Here is an 18,041-nt window from a genome sequence, read left to right as displayed (position 1 = left end):
TGTAAAGCTTTAACATATTTTAACAAAAATTTTAAAAGGAATTTTTAAAATATAGCAATTTTGATTAGCGATGCAAGAAAAACAAATTCACTCTTGGATGCCTAACAGATTGTAGACACACAATAGTTATTGTCAATGAATAACTGTCTACAAATAGCAGCCCTTTGAATTTCAATTTTTCCATCATTTCCCATATAAATTTAAGAAAAAAATCAGTAAGATATAAACAATTTCTGAGTGTTTAACCATGCAAAAAGGCTTAAAGGATACAAAAGGCTATTTGTAATTCGAGTCATTAAAAGGATAACATTTTTAATTTTAAATAATGATTTAAATATAGCACCAAAAGAACATTAATGGTACAGAAGGAGCAAAACATTAATGTCAAAGTCAATAACATTAAGTATTTGCCTAGTATTTATGTATCTATCAGAACAGCTCACAGAAATTATATATGTAATATTTATATAAAGCCTTATGATATACTTGACATTATGTAATCACATCATAGAAACTTAATATATAGGTATGCTCACCTCTGCTGTCATCCTAGCAAATAAGTCGGGAGGAATATTCCCACAGAGTACATTTTTCCTCAAATTTGGATTTTTTGCATCTTTGAGATTTGATATCCTACTTCGTACTCTATTTTTGTATTTCATGTCTGTATTCCTTATTTCTTGATATATAGGTACTTGGCTGTTAAGGAAAAATGGTTAAATTATAAAGATAAAACAATTTTTTCCTTTTCTGCCAAAATAAGAATCCTAAAAATTTCTAAGGAGTTCACAAAAACTGTTTCCAATTTAATGAGTTAAAAAAAGAGCACTGTTTCTGATTCCTTGATTCATCCATAATTGACAAACAATTATCAATACTTTTACACTATAGACAAGTAATTTTTTTTTCTTGTTTAATCAAAGCAGCATGCAAATCAACAAGTAACTCTGGTATTCAATCCAAGTGAACAAATTTTTGAAAAACTAGCTTGAGATGACACCAGCTCTAACTTGCCCAAATCTGTATTCCACCAATAATCCTAAGTCTAATGGCCTTGTCCACACAGTTCCTTGGGACTTTCTGAAAAGAGACCACAGTAGCCCTGGAGGTTCATTTCCTTTCCCAGCTCAGCATGAAGCTAGTTTAGCAGGTTTCTCTCCATCAAGGTCAGGCCACAAGCAGAGGCTGAGCCCTGAAGGAACTCCCTCCCTAACAAGGATATTTCCTTAACAAGAAAGAGTTCCATGTCCTACTGTTACCTACATATTCCCTACTCCCCTCCCATATGAACAACCTGTATCCCAAGGCCCTTTCCGTGGTGCCCAGCATGAACATATTTCCCTCTAGGATAATGAGCTCAGGAAATTATGTATGCTCTATTGAGGTTCTTCAATGAGAAATCTTCACACATAATAGTAGAGGAGTGTGTGTGTGTGTGTGTGTGTGTGTGTGTGTGTTTTCTCTGCCATTCTGCGCAAATGAAATTACAAACTACATTCTCAATTTGCAAGGCAGAAAAATAAAAATGCCATCAACACTAATGTGATTTGTTTTTGAATGACAAGAAAAAAAATGGAATAAACTGACATGAAAGTCCTTCTTCTCCTTTCGCATCAAAACAATACTGAAGAATAAACCTTAGAATTATATACAAGAAGAAAAAATTACAATTATCCTAATAGGTTACTTAAAACAATTACAAATAGACACACAAAGGATATCTTCCTCAATCTGAGATCCTAGTTCTTCCTCATCAGCTCCAATAGCAATGTAGTCATCTAAAAACAGGCATAAAAAATTGTTAATTTATTGCAACATGTTAAAAGAAAATTCTAGTACAAGAAAGTGAACTGCATTCTTATTTCTTCAACCCCATTTGCCTCATATAAAAATCCTTTTAGTTTAGTTTAATTGGAATCTGGTCTTTTACTACTCACTAGACTCCTCCTTTTAGATTCACCTAATATCCACAGTGCTCCTGCATTGATGATTCCTTTTCCCTCAGGGATGGGGAAGTAATTCATACAGCAGGCAATTCCTCATTTCACAACTCCATGAATTCTGGTTATTCCATCAGAGAGTACAGAAAGTTAAATAAAGAACTGTCTGTCTCCTGTGACTCAGAGTTCAGACTCGAGGTTCAATGCAAAGAAACCATTCATCAGCCAATCACATATATGGACACACTCAACAGACTCCTACACAAATATTCAAAAGGATAAAAGGAAATAAATAGAAACTAGGAAGAAAAAAAGAGACAGTAAGGAATTCAAACTAGAAAAGGCAGAAAAAGGAAATAGGTCCAATTAGCTACGGTTGAGCATAAAGAAAAGGAAAAGTATAAAATGACAAACATTCCTGCATATGAAACTTTTTCTTTTCTCCTTTTTTATCAGTGAGCCAGCCCTTTTCATTTTTTTGAGACAAGTTCTTGGCTATGGTTGCCCAGGCTGACCTTGAACTGTGACTCTCCTGCCTCAGTCTCTCCAGTTGTTGGGATTATAGGTATGCACCACCATGCCTGGCTTAAAGTCAAAATTTTACATGCTAAGACTAAATACCTTCAAATATAATTAAGTTCTCATATATAAATCAAGATTGCTTCTCCACTTAAAAAAATCAGCAAATGGAATTACGAATACAAAACTTATACAATGTATGTCATACTAACATTTCAGAATTCAGTATTGTTAACTCTTAATCTAAGGACAGAGTAAGTAGTTTGCATATTAAATGCAGGTAACAAAATATTTGAGGGGGAAAAGTTTTAAAACTACTACGATCATGAAAAACATTCATATATTAGAATGAATCTACTTTTTGGAATTACATAGTAATAAGCAGATGTCCCAGTCTCACTCTTTAGGGACTGCTATTAGTAATAACTCCTCCCTAAGCTAAGCAGTGGTGGGCAGCTACAATCAGGATGGTACTTGCAAAACAACAATATGGAGGTGGATAAAGTACTAGTGGTGGTGATGAAAGGGATGGGAAGTAAAATAACATACACTAAACTTACCTCCTGTTCGGAGAGCTGCAGCAAGCATCTCCCTACATTTTAACCGCACAGAATCAGAAGTGCTTGGTGCCCGAGGAAAAGATGAAACGTAAGTATCTCGAGCATTTGTCTCATCCTTCCTGCTGCTTACATTACCACTGGAACTACTAAAATACACATGCCAAAAAGAAATTTTTAAAAAACCTTAAAGTAACAATACTATCACTCTCTGAAAACAAAACTTCAGAGCCTAAATAAATGATATTTTAGTGACTTGTGTAAGGAAAAAAGTTGCCTTCATACACATTAAAAACTTAAGTGATTAAATTTAGTAAGGAGAAAAGTCTCATATCTTTTTTTTAATTTTTTTTTTTTTTAGTTTTTGATGGACCTTTACTTTTATTTGTTTATATGTAGTGCTGAGAATTGAACCGATGCCAGGCAAGTTCACTAACACTGAGTCACAGCCCCCGCCCCTTGTGTCTTTTTGTAAAAAGAATACCAAGCATTTTACCTTGATTGTCCTTTTAAACAATGAATAAAATTTTAATAGAGAAAATACACATTAAAACTCACGGCAATATATGAGAAGGATGGATCATGGTTTGAGGGGAAGGGCAAGGGGATGGGACCAAAAAAGTATGGAGGCTTGCTACCAAAATTACAGGGAGGGAAAAAAAAAAAAAAAATGTTTGAAAACCTCTACTCCAATTAGACAATGGCTTCCTAATGAGACAAAAATCTGATGAAATAAATCTTGAGATTATAAAAAGGTCTGTTTAATTTCTCTCCATAAATACAAACTCCATCTGCACAGCCAGGACAGTTTAATGACTTTCTAGTCAACTTAATCATTTCAATTGCTCTGATTAACTTGTTATATTAGATTTTCACAAAAACAGGTTCTTTTAAAAATACTTTTCTGACTAGTTTCAATTCAGTTTTATCACACATAAGGTTATCTAACATAAACCTTTTTCTTTTCTTTTTTTTCCCTTTGGTACTGGGGAATTGAACCCAGAGGCACTAAACCACTGAGCCACATCCCTAGTCCTTTTTATATTTTATTTAGAGACAGGGTCTTGCTAAGTAGTTGCTGAGGCTGGCTTTGAACTCTTCTGATACTTTTGCCTCAGCCTCCCAAGCTGCTGGGATTACAGGGGTACCCCTTCAGGCCTGGCCATAAACCTTTTTCAAAGACTGATTAAATCATTGCCCTTCATAGATCTAACCTGCTGCAAGGATATACCTTCCATGTTTTCTCTCCAAAACACAACCACTGTTGAGAACAGGTTACAGTGTACAAAATGATAATCTCTACCTTCTAACTTCAGTCAATTCTTCCTGAAGCTTCCTATTATTATATCTCTCTGTACTCGCAAAAAAACCGTGTACACACAGGTTTGCAATGACTTTTCATACATTTTCCTTTAACCACACTAAGTTTCTTTTTCTTTGAGGAAAAAAAGTTTTATTATTAAATAAGCATTAAACCAGAATTGTGAAGACAGAAAGATTATCTCACCATTTATAAACATAGATACATGTTTTCAAGATACATAATAAATACTTCAAGAGGTCATGATAGAACTTCATAAGGGGCTGGGGATGTAGCTCAGTTAATAGAATGCTTGCCTCTCATGCACAAGGCCCTGGCTGGGTTCAATCCCCAGCACCACCACCAAAAAAAAAAAAAACCAACTTCATTAGAAAGATACTTACATGATTTGCCTAAGTAGAAAAAGGACATTTGCTTCTCTTCAGGGGCAACAATTCAGTCCTCCTCCCTCTCCCCAAGTTCTTCAGAAAAATAAAATGACACCACTGTCCAAAAACTTTCATGAATACATTTTGTTTAGAGTTGTTTACATAGTTTATCCTAAATTCACTGAGTAATGGAGTAACATTTACCTTAGCTATGTTGGCTTTATACAGAGAAAATATTAACTTCTTGTATCATTATGATAGGAGGTAGCACTGCATCTTGGAGTGAGAGTCCCGGTGAAGTCTGGTTCCTCACCCACAGAAACTGAGACCAGGCTAAGTTTCTTAAGAGCAAAAAATCTTAGGATTTTATCTTTTGTGTGTGTGTGTGTGTGTGTGTGTGTGCTGGGAGCCATTAGCCAAGTAGGTATGACAATTTCCTTGCCAGCGTACCCCATGTTGCTTAGTGGAAGGACTCGTGGAAATAGGACATTTTGCAGTGACATTGCAGTTAGGTGACCTTGCTCAAGGACCAGGGCGGATCCGGGATTAGGGTGTTCCCGGTGGTTTAGGATAATCGGGTTTAGGGCGTTCCAGGTTTAAGATTATTCCTGCTGGGAATAGGGCGTATCCTGCTGCCTGAGTTCCCCTTGTGTGTGTGTATGTGTATGTGTGTGTGTGGGGGGGGGTATGCTGCTAGAGATTGAACCCAGGTCCTTGTGCATGTGAGGCAAGCACTCTACCAACTGAGCTATATCCCCTGCCCATGATTTAATCTTCTTTGTATCTTCAATATATAGCACAGTGTCTGTAAGCAGTAAATAAATAAGTCAATTTTTTAAAAAATCTCCTTCTTAAACTGGGCATGGTGGCACACGCCTGTAATCCCAGCAGCTCAGAAGGCTGAGACAAGAAGATCAAGAGTTCAAAGCCAACCTCAGCAAAAGCAGGGCACTAATCCACTCAGTGAGATCCTGCCTCTAAATAAAATATAAAATAGGGCTGGCTTGGTAGTTGAATGCCACTGAGTTCAATCCCTAGTACCAAAAAAAAAAAAAGAAAATCTCCTTCTTAGGGCTGGGTGTTGCTCAGTGATAGAGGACTGGCTGAGTATGGCCTGTGTTTGATCCTCAGCACCACAAAATAAATAAATACTACTTAAATACTTCAATTAAATGCTTTTGCTTCTGTCCATAGCCAAATGCCTAGCCCAGCCAATGGAAACTACTCAAGTGAACTGATGGAGCCATTTCTCACTTTGCTATTGCTGGCACCACTGCATAACATTCTGTTACCTCTTTCTAACCATTTAAGCACATAATTTTCTCGATTTCTTGTACTTAAAATGTAAAACTTCACTCAACTACAAATCATTTAGATCTAACCTTACATCTCCCTTCATACTAATTTCTTGAATCCTCTTTTATTTCTCTGAGTATGTGTAAACATGTATCAGCCTTCATACACAATAATTCTATGCGTTTGCAGATAGGTTCTACACCTAAACTTCAAGGACATAGAACTGATAAAAATGTATACTAAGAAATGACTCAGCTTTCAACATCTACTTAAAATGTTTATATATATATGTTATAGACACAAAACCAGGGACCCTGAATATATCACAGCTGAAAATATGTTAAAAATTCATTAGGCTAGGGCCTCCAGTTTTCAAAAATATCAAGGTCAAGAAAGACAACAACAGACTGAAGAACTATTACAGATTAAAGGACATCAAAGAGAAATGACAACTAAATTCAATATATGATCTTGGACAGTATTTTTGAAGAAATATTTTCCCTTTGCAATAAATGAAATTATTGAGGTAACTGCAGAAATATGAATAAGGTCTATGATTACAAAATAGCATTTTATATATCAATGTTAATTCCCTAATATTGAAAGCTGTGGTGTGGTTATATGTAAGAAAACATATTGACATATATAAGGGTAAAAAGGGCAAAATGTCTGCAAAGCACTCATTTGGTTCAAAATAAAATTCATTCATATACACATACACACACACACACATGTATATGTGCATATACATATATAAATATAAGAGAAGTAATTGGGTAAAGAATTCTTTGTATTATTTTTCAATTTTTAAAATAAATTTGTATCGTTTTTTAAATTTTTAGTTGTAAATAGACACAATCTTTCTTTTTTCCTTTCTTTCTTCAGTTATTTATTTTTATGTGGTGCTGAGGATCAAACCCAATACCTCACATGTGCTAGGCAGGTGCTATACCACTGATATATAACCCCAGCCAGCAATTTTTAAAAGTCTGAAACTATCTCAAAATAAAAAGTTACAAGAAAAAAAACTGCATAAATTTTATTAACAAACATTGTTTAACGCTACTTTTGGCTTACCTCTTTAAACATCAAATATATTTAGTACTATAACATAAAATAACAAGTGTATGTGATATTAATAAGTGTTAATTAAAAAAATAAATAAGGAACAAGACAGGTATGATGGCACATGCCTATAATCCCAACAACTTGGGAAGCTGAAGCAGGAGGAGCCAGCCTCAGCAACTGAGTGAGATCCTGTCTCTAAATAAAATATGAAAAAAAAAAAAGGGCTGGGTATGTGGTTCAGTGGTTGAGTGCCCCTGAGTTCAATCCCAGTACCAAAAAATAAAAGTAAAAATAATAAGAAACACAGCCTGGTACAGTGAGTGGTGCACACTTGTAATCCCAGCTTGGGAGGCGGAGGCAGAAGGATCATAAGTTCAAGGTCAGCCTAGGCAACTCAGCAAGACCTTGTCTCAAATTAAAAAACAAAAGAAAATAGGCAGTGGCTGGGAGCAAGAAGAATGTAGCTCAGTGGTGTGCTTACCCAGCACACACAAAGCTCTGAGTTCAATCCCCAAAAACTCAAAAAAATAAAAAATTGTTCAATAAAAAATAATTATATGATCAATTCTGAGGAACCCCTAAGAAATAAAATTAAAACAGAAGTAGCCTTAATGTCCTAAATACCTCTAACAATCTAGGTGGATCAAAAGTTCAGGGACAAAACAGAAATTTGGAAGCCAAAAGCTAGAAGCAGAAGTTCTAAACCTGGGTGCCTCAGAAGTTAAAGGAGGAGCTTGTTAAAAACAATTCCTGATAGTTCCAGGATGAGGCCTGAACATTTAAGTTTCTAATAAGTTGCCAGGCAGTCCTTGATCTTCTTTGGACCACTTTGAGAACCACTTCTCTAAGTCAACATCAATAGTTAAACCACAAGCTTCACAAGAAATTGGAGAACTACTTGTAATTTATTACCTATACCAACATTAAGCAACATGTTGGATACTGCACAGTTCGTGGTATGCAACAGCAAAAAATAAATGCAAAGATCTTATAAAAGCCAAGGAACAATTTAAACCCCTTGTGACTGAAATTCATATTTTAAGTTCCTATGATAAATGGCAAAATTTGGAAGAAAAAAAAAGCATAAAAATGAAAGTGATCCAGGGTACAAATAAATCCAAAAAAAAAAAAAGAAATTGGTAAGTAGAGGAAGTAACCATTTAAATCCCAAAGCACTACAGTCATTAACAATTCTATCAGTGCCTCTCCCAGGAATCCTATTCCATAAAACTTATTAAGCACAATGTTTTTATCTATGTAAATACACAATTTGTTTTTATTTATGTAATCTACTACCTATCTTTTAAATTTCTAGGAAATCTTTCTGAAAACCTTGGCTATATACATTTACTAGTTTTATATGACTGGAAAACAGAAAGTAATGCAGATTTGTGATCTGAAGACCATGGAGAAATTGATAGAGTTGATAAAACTATCTGACTTTAACATAAATGAATTTCCATAAAGTGAAATACCTTTCTTCTCTTGCTTCAGGGCTATTCTGTGATGTAATCGCAGGTTCTTTTTTCTTTTCTTCAGGGTCTTTATCAGTGGATGGTCCATCTGAAAATGTATGAAATCCCTTAGTTGTTAGTAACTGTTAAAAATAAAAACTGAAATACTGCATGTTAACAGGCTACTAACACAAGAAAAAAAATTCTAAGTTACCCACCAGTAAATGAAGTTTATGGAAACTATTCTATTAGCATACACACTTGGGTATTTTTCAGAACCCATATTCAGTTAGCACTCATTTAGTAAGAATTACAAATTCGTATGCCAAGGGGAACCTAAAAGTTTAAGAGAAAAGTATACAGAACAAAGAGAAGGAAAGAATATGGGAAAAATACGAGCAGTCATTTTAAAAATGAAAGCATGTGTCAGGCATGGTGGCACACACCTGTAATCCCAGAGGCTCAGGAACCTGAGGCAGGAAGACCAGAGTTCAAACCCCGCCTCAGCAAAAGCAAGGCACTGGACAACTCAGCGAGACCCTGCCTCTAAATAAAATACAAAATAGGGCTGGGGATGTGGCTCAGTGGTCAAGTGTCCCTGAGTTCAAACCCCAGTACCCCCGCCCCCCCGCCAAAATGAAAGCATGTGACAATACCGTTTTAATAATTTTTCATGAAGTCAAAAAATAAACACCCCATTTGAATCAAATGTATGATATGTCAAGATCATTGTAATGTTTTGCGCAACTAATAAAAAAAAAGAAAGGCTGTACCTAAAATATAAATATTTCTTTGACAGTAATAAAAACATTTTCATATAAAATACCTCAGGAATAGTAAGATCTACCTAGCATCCCCTCAATCTTAAATGATCTGTAAAGCAATATAAAATACACAAGCTTTAAGACTTACAGATGTAAAAACAATCAGACACTGTGAACAGGCTGATTTGATAAAATATTTTAGTACTGACAAACATTCACATCTAAATCAAATCTGCCTTGAAGATAGGTTTAGAAAATGTTTAGGCCTACTGTAGAAATTGCCCCACTTATCTATATTTTGCTCCCTATAAAAGTCTTAAGAGATACACAAAAAATTCTTTCAATTTTCACATGTCTCTATACAGAATACAAAAAGAATATATATTCAACTGGATATAAGGATCACCTAGGGAACTTTTAAACATACCCTCGTGCCAACCTCCATTCCAAATCCAGTAAGTCCAAATCTCTGGCAGTAAGGCAGAAGCATCATAATTTTTTAAAATTCCCCAGACAACTCTAATATGCCAGCTGGATGAGAAGCACTAATAGAGCTTTCTCTATTAGAGAAAGCAGTAACAGAGCTTTCCGTATCACAATTGTACAATTTATCTTGTAAAGCAGAGCTTTATCAAAACTAAAATAACAATTCAAGCCCTGTGGTATAACATGAGTAAACACTTGAGTTTTCACATACTTTATTTCATTGATCCCTATTATTCTCTATGATTCACCTTGAAAGCTTCAAAACCTAAAGATGGTACAGTACTGTGAGGCAGAAAACAAAGATTAATAATGACACATGGCATGGACTAAGAAATAGTCCAAAAGTAATAGAAAGACACTACTTAAAAAGGAAAGGTGGGCTGGGGATGTGGCTCAAGCGGTAGCGCGCTCGCCTGGCATGCGTGCGGCCCGGGTTCGATACTCAGCACCACATACCAACAAAGATGTTGTGTCCACTGAGAACTAAAAATAAATAAATATTAAAAAAAAAAAAAAAAAAAAGGAAAGGTGATATAGCAATTAAATATGATCTAGCAAGGATCCAATGCTGCCAAAAGTGCAGTTAAAATTGATCTCCCACACCACCCTGGCATAGTAAATTCATATAATTCCTTTTGGAAAGCAGAGAAGTAAGAGGCATGAAAACAATTCCATAGGCAACACAGCACATCCCCAGGAAAGGTCTCAAGACTATATGAAGTCAGATCCTAGGTCAGGTATTCACCACTGATCCAACTGTGTGCAAGGTACCTAAGTGATCAGTGCAATGGTTTCATCATACTGGATTGTACTGAAGATTAAATGTAGTAATACATGTCAACAGTTAGCATATCCTAAGTATTAAAAAATGTGCTACTTACTAACAGTAGTAGTAAATCTTCTAGAAACCTAGCTAAGGATCTAAAGAAAAAGCTTTAGGCAGAACAATTATTTATTAAAAATTAGTTATGTCTGGGCTGGGGTTGTGGTTCAATGGGAGAGCGCCTGCCTAGTACACGTGAAGCACTGGGCTCGATTCCCAGCACTACATTAAAAAAAAAAAAACACCAAATACGCAAAATAAAGGTATTGTTTCCATCTACAACTAAAAATATTAAAAAAAAAAAACATTAGTTATAACAGCCATAACTTAAAAATAACAAACCTAACAATATGCAAGTGGTTAATAAAAATCAAGATATAGTCATTGGATTATTCTGAAACCAATAAAAATAACAGTTATGATAGAAAAACAAAATATTTTCATTAAAAAGGTAACAGATGGGCTGGGGTTGTGGCTCAGCAGTAGAGCACTTGCCTAGCATGTACGAGGCCCTGGGTTCAATCCTCAGCACCACATAAAATAAATAAATAAATGAAGATATTGTGTTCAACAACAACTAAAAAAAAAAAAAAAGATAACAGGTATACATGAAATGTAAGTAACATAACAGTTGAAGCATAATCTGTGCATCAGGGGGAAAAAAGATAAGAAATGCAGGCTGGGGATGTGGCTCAAGCGGTAAGGCGCTCCCCTGGCATGCTCGGGGCGCTGGGTTTGATCCTCAGCACCACATAAAATAAAGATGTGTGTTCACGGAAAACTGAAAAATAAATTTAAAAAAAAAAAGATAAGAAATGCAATAAGATATTAACTGATAGTTATAGTCACAAATAGACAAGGACTTTTTTCTCCTCTAACTTCAAATTTTAATGAAAAGTAAATTTTCACAAAATAAGGTGTTTTTTTGGTACTGGGGATTGAACCAAAGGGTACTTAGCAATTGGACCACATCCCCAGTCCTTTTTAATTTTTTTTCCTAATTCTTGTGATAGGGTCTTGCTAAATTGCTTAGGACTTCACTAAGTTCTGAGGGTGGCCTCAAAATTGTGATACTCCTGCCTCAACCTCCCAGGCTGCTGGGATTACAGGTGTGCACCAATACACCTAGCACAAAATAATGTTTTTAAAGAAGAACCTGAATGCCAATAAACATAAGAGTAAATCTTCTTTAAATATAAAACCAAATGAGCAAAACTGCAATGTCTAATCTGCCACAAAATATATCTATCTGGGCTGGGGCTGTAGATCAGTAGTAGAGCACTTGCCTACATGGGTGAGGCACTGTGTTCAATCCTCCAGCACCACATAAAAAAATAAATACACAAAATAAAGTTATAAAAAAATATATTTAAAAATACATATAGAAACCCTCTTTCTGTGAGCAAAAATGTGTGTGTGTAAAGTTCTCAGTGAACTTTCTATGACTAATCTTTTTTTTTTTTAGTTGTAGATGGACATGATACTTTCATTTTATTTGTTTATTTTTATGTGGTGCCAGGGATTGAACCGGGTGCCTCATGCATTCTAGGTAAGCACTCTACTGCTAAGCCACAATCCCGGCCCTCTATGACTAATCTTTTTTTTTTTTTTATGACTAATCTTAATTACTTGAAAATACAGAAAAAAAAATTAAACAAATCATGAATCTAGAGTTCCCACCTGTCTTTAAAGACCAGATAAAATCTTTTTAAATCTTTTAAAAAGATTTTATTCTGGAACAATTTCAAATTTGCACAAATGTAATAAGAGCAATACAAAGAAATTCCATGTATGTATTACTGAGATTCTCCAACTGCTAACATTCTGTCACATTTTCTTTCTCCTTCCTACCTCTATTTATAGACATAAATGAGAATATGTACACACACACAAATTCTCAGTGTTTATAAACTTATTTCTTTTATTTAAAATTAGGTAGCAGGGGGCTGGGGTTGTGCCTCAGGAGTACAGCGCTTGCCTAGCCTGTGCGAGGCCCTGGGTTCAATCCTCAGCACCACATAAAAAATAAACAGATAAAATAAAGATATTAAAAAAATAAAATAAAATTAGGTGGTAGATATCAGGTACTTTTATTCCACTACTTCAGTATGTTTCCTAAGAATAAAGAGACTTTTCATATAATCAGAAAAAACAACTAGCAAGTTCTGCCAGTTGTCCTAATAATCATCTTTTGGGAATGGTTTTCTTCCCTTTAAAATCTAATACAGGATCATGTACTACACTCATTTTTCTTAATAGGCTTTTACATTTTTATAGGCTTAAATATTATCAAAGCACTGGATAGGGCTTGCCAAAAGGAGCCAAGATCCAGTTTGAAGGGGTAATCACTTTTCAAATCTGGGACAATTTAATACCCCAAAAATCTCAACCATAATAGATTATACTATGAGTCTACACTAATAACAAAATCACTGGGAGGTAAAAGGAAAGTGCTTTCTTAAGTGTAAAGATGATTTATAAATATTGAAGTAGAAGAGTCAGATCATTCCATTTTTATAGCCATCACTATAAAGACTGGTTTGGGCAGCATTAAATTGGGGGAGAGCAATCTGATAAAATGCAAGATGATTTCAAGGTCTTAACATGTCTCCCACAGAATGTCTTTACAGGAAAAAAAAAAAAAAAAATCAACTCTATAGCGTACACCTTGACTGAGTGTGATACCTTGAGAAGGATATAACACTGGTAAGCAATATTCCAACTGTGGATGTACAACCTGATCTAATCACTAGAAAACAGCACATAACCCCTAAAGAGGAATGTACTATTAAAAAGGCGGGGTAGGAAGGTGCTTTACGTTCTTCAAAATTTCAATATCATAAAAAATAAAAGAATAACTTCAGATTAAGAAACTAAATAACTGTTCATGGGCTGGATTCTGTCCTAGACAAGTGGGAAAAAAAGCTAGAAAAGACACGGATTGAGACAACTGATAAAACCAGAACATGAACCACAGATTAAAATATTATACCAATGTTAAAAGGACTGGGGATGTATCTCAGTGAACATATCTTTCCCAGCATATCCGAGGCATTGGGTTCAATCCCCAGTACCTAAGAGCAAAGAAATTATACGGAAAACAAACAAAAAGAAAGAAAACAATGTTAAATTTCCTATCTTTCCTATATTATGGTTATATGAGAAAATAAGCCTGTTCTAAGGAAATATCACTTAGGTTTTACAGGGAAAGAGCATGATATGTCAATCTCCCCTCAAATGATTCATAAAGAATAAGAAAAGAAAGCAAGAGAAAGAGATGATGATGATGATAAGGACATGATACATGATAAGGACATGATACATGGTGAATATCAAAAATCAATATAAGTTCTTTTATAATTCTTGCAAGTTTTATGTAAGTTAAAAAATTATTTCAGGCTGGGCATGGTGGTACATGCCTATAATCCCAATGACTCAGGAGACTGAGGCAGGAGGAATTCAAGGGAATCAAGGCCAGCCATGGCAACTTAGTGAGACCTTTTCAAAACAAAAAATAAAAAGGGATGATACAGTATCCCTAGATTCAATCCCTAGTATCCAAAAAAAAATGTTTTTTTTCAGTGCTGGGGTGTAGGTCAGTGGTAGAGCGCTTGCACAATATACACAAGGCCCTGGGTTCAATCCCTAGTATCACCAAACCAAAAAAAGAATTTTTTTTCCCCTTTCCTCACAAAGTTTGTAGAGCCTTTCCCTTGCAAGAAAATTCTTCTTAAAGAGCTTATCTAGTTGTGTTCCAAGTCAAGAGAGCTGAAATGACTAGCCTAAAGAACAAAAATTTCAGAGATTAATATAACCTTCCCTTATCCTTATTATGAGGCACTGGTTTCAGTACATCTAATTTTATAGAGGGAAAAAAAATGTGACAACCATTTAACAAATCAGAACATCAAAAATATATGTAAGGAAAGATCAATTATACCTAATAACTTTTTCCAGGATTTGATGAGAGATTTTGCTAAAGATGTAACTTCTTCATCTGTACTCTGCTTGCGAATAGCATTAACTGACATTCCAATTCTTGTGGACTGCAAGGCAACAACAAAAAAAAATTTGTACACCAATTATTTCAAACAATTAGTATTTCACCCATACTTTACTTCCATTCAGATTTCTGTTTCTACTTTAGAATAAAATCACACTTCAATTATTTGAATTCTTATAATAGCATACTATTATGAACTTAAGGTATATATATCTTTACATCAGAAACTGAACTTATCTATTTCCTATCACTGAGATCTGCAAGTAGTCAATGTGCTACCATAAGAAGGCATGTTAACAAATGAAATCAGTCTTTCCACAAAGGAGAATTGAGGAAAAAATATAAAATGTATAAGGAATGCTGAAACAGTCACTACCAACATATGCACCTTTTAGCTTCTGTACATTCTTCTCCACATAGTACTTCATAGAGCATCTGCTGCAACTTACAATGAAACTATTCAACAGAAATTACCACCAACAGACTTAAAAGGGTTTTTTATATTTGGAGTATGAGGAATCTGTAACAAGCAAACAATCACAATTATTTAAATGGATGGACTCCACAAAATATAGATAAAATTATTCATAGGTGCTAAAACCATGTGCTCAGGATTATACCCAAAGCATCTACATTCATTAATTTCCTACAACCCTTCAAAGTTCAAATCATTATCCTTATTTTTAAAGATGACGAGATTGGAAGTATTAATAAATAAATTGCCCGGCATTACACCATTACTAATTGGTAAAGCTCAGATTTTAATCTAGGTTTGTCCATTTCCAAACAGTCCATGCTGTTTTCAACTCCTTTAAGGATTTTCAAACTTGTGCTCAAAGAACACAAAAGGTATGACAGCCCAATTATGGATGATAAATAAAAATGGTAAATTATTAACTAACTTCAGATTGTCAGTAGACAATCTTTCAAAACATATGGTCTATGGGAGAAAAACAAATAAAAGAAATTCTTAGTAATAATAAAGAAGAAGGGAATCCCTGCTATATGCTTTGAGGCAGAAAAATAAGTGGGCACTTAAGGTTTCCTTCTAAATTTTTCGGTTCTCAGCAAAAATACCTAGGGCAGTTTTGTTCAAGAATTTAGAATACGTTGTTTGCTAGAGTATTCTATGCTACATCTCCTGGAAAGCTTAGCAAAGCACTTAAGGTTCAAAAGCAAAAAGATAATGGTGATTCCATTGTTTTAAAGACCCCAAATGGGAGCTACAGTTGTAACTCAGTGGTAGAGCACTTGCCTTGCAAGTATGAGGCACTGAGTTCAATCCTAGCACCACGTAAAAACAAAGGCATTGAGTCAATCTACAACTAAAAAAAATAATTATATAATAAATAAATAACCGACCCCAAATGACTTGGAGTTATCAAAGCAACTTTTGGGGGAATTTTTGGGAACTGAACCCAGGAGGATTTAACCCTTGAGCTGTATCCCCATCCCTTTATGTTTTATTATGAGGCAAGGTCTCACTTAAATTGCACAGACTGGCCTTGAACATGCAATGCTCCTGTCTCAGCCTCCCAAATCACTGGGATTACAGACCTATTTTTGAATGAGTGGAGTAACTAACTCGAGTTACTAATACAGTTCTAAAGTTTAGCACTAACACAGATTGGCCAATAAAACGGCATTTTCAGAAGGGTTCGCAGGACAGCAAGGGTATTAGGAGATTAATAAATTGTGTTGTGTGCTTTTTAATTGTCACAGGATGTTCAGATTGCTAAAAATCAATGATAACTTAGTACTAAGAAAACTCATACTGAGAATAAATTTACCTTAAATATGCTTTCCTAAGGAAGAGATTGTCTAGTCAAACTGATAAGAAATGAGACTGGTGAGGTAGAATGAAAAAAATATTTGTGGTGTGTTTCTATTTCCTGTAGGGACTATTCTGGGGAGAATGGAAGAAAGTAGAAAAAGGAAGGATTAGGAAGGAAGCTATTTACTTGGATAACCTGGTTTAGATTTGCCTCTAAAAATTCTTCAGACTCTAGGAATTTTTTTCCTAAAATGGTTATACTAAGAATTACAGGATGCAATAGGTGGACTATAAAACAGTGTTTTGTGTTATGTGCTGAACTACTGAAATAGTCAAGAACTATTTCTTGACTGAATGACTAGTGAAAATTTTAAACATAAATTATACATTGTGAAAAATCAAGCTGAGAAAATATGTGCTTTAGCTCAAAGATTCTACAGAACCTCAGATACACAGTTATAAAGACATTACCTTGGAAAGGTGGAGAGTGAAGCACATTAAATAGACTTACCGGTTGCATACTGATGGTAAGGCAGAAAGTAAAGAGTATTAAAATTAAGAGATACTTTAACATCACAGGAAACAAGCAGATTGGTGGACTCAAGAAGAAAAATATCCTTCATGATCACTCATGAGCTTTTGCCAAGATGATTTAAAGGCAGCCACTAAATCTTAAGGTAAAAAGCATATCACTTCCAGGCACAGTGGTACATCCCTGTAATCCTAGTTACTTGGGAAGCTAAGGCAGGAAAATCACAAGTTCAAGGCCAGCCTGTGCAACTTAGCAAGATCTTATCTCAAAATAAAAAATAAAAAGGGCTGGAGACAGTAGAACAGTTGAACACTTCTGTGTTCAATCCCCAGTACTGTGCAAAAAAAAATGTAGAAGTGTGTAACTACTGTACAACTACTGAACTACTGTAAAATATATGCTATTATATACATACATATATAAACATACAGCTAATATAAAACATTGATGAAAGAAATTAAAGACAACCTAAAGAAAACATTTCCTATGTTTAAGGATTAGAAAAGTTAACAGTTGGCAATTATAATCAAGATAAACTAGATTCAAGCCAAGTGTTAGTGGCACATGCCTTTAATCTCAGTCAGAGACTCCTAGGGTTGAGGCAGAAGGATCAAAACTTTGAGACGAGCCTTAGCAATTTAGCAAGGCCCTAAGAAACTTGGCCAGACTCTGTCTCAAAAAAATTAAAAAGGACTGGGGATGTGGCTCAGTGGTTAAGCACCCCTGGGTTCAATTCCTAGTACCAAAAAAGAAAAGAAATTATAGATTCAATGCAATCCCTATGAAAATCTCATTTGCCTTTTGTGCAGAAATTGACAAATTTATCCTAAAGTTTATACAGAAATGCAAGGAACTCAAATAGCCAAAACAAATTGGAAAACTCACAATTCCTGATTTCAAAACATACTACAAGCTACGGTAATCAAGAGAGCATAGTACTAATAAATGAATGGAATTGATCCAAGACTCTGAAAATAAACAATGACAAATTGATACTACAAAAGATGTCAAGACAATTCAGTGGAGGGGGAAAAAAACCCATTCTCACCAAATGCTGCTGGAACAACTAGATATCTATATGTAAAAAAATGAAATCAGAATTGGACATGGTGGTACATGCCTGTTAGTAATTCCAG

At 34.9% G+C, this 18,041-nt stretch overlaps 1 protein-coding gene across 1 annotated transcript in view; it reads right to left on the bottom strand.

The window, feature by feature from the left end:
• Tcea1 (transcription elongation factor A1) overlaps positions 1 to 18,041 on the bottom strand; it is a 40,807-nt gene that overhangs the window by 8,057 nt on the left and 14,709 nt on the right. Inside the window, exons 3-7 of the mRNA XM_027932845.2 lie at positions 14,537 to 14,642; positions 8,545 to 8,632; positions 3,020 to 3,165; positions 1,722 to 1,778; positions 537 to 691 (exon numbers count right to left, since the gene is read on the bottom strand). Of these exons, the coding sequence (XP_027788646.1) occupies positions 537 to 691; positions 1,722 to 1,778; positions 3,020 to 3,165; positions 8,545 to 8,632; positions 14,537 to 14,642 (552 nt within the window). The remainder of the gene's footprint in view (positions 1 to 536; positions 692 to 1,721; positions 1,779 to 3,019; positions 3,166 to 8,544; positions 8,633 to 14,536; positions 14,643 to 18,041) is intronic.

The sequence above is a fragment of the Marmota flaviventris genome, chromosome 15 (genome assembly GCF_047511675.1).
Source record: "Marmota flaviventris isolate mMarFla1 chromosome 15, mMarFla1.hap1, whole genome shotgun sequence".
Taxonomy (NCBI): Eukaryota; Metazoa; Chordata; class Mammalia; order Rodentia; family Sciuridae; genus Marmota; species Marmota flaviventris.
The sequence above is the reverse complement of the archived record's forward strand: the minus strand, read 5'-3'. Positions and strand labels throughout refer to the sequence as shown.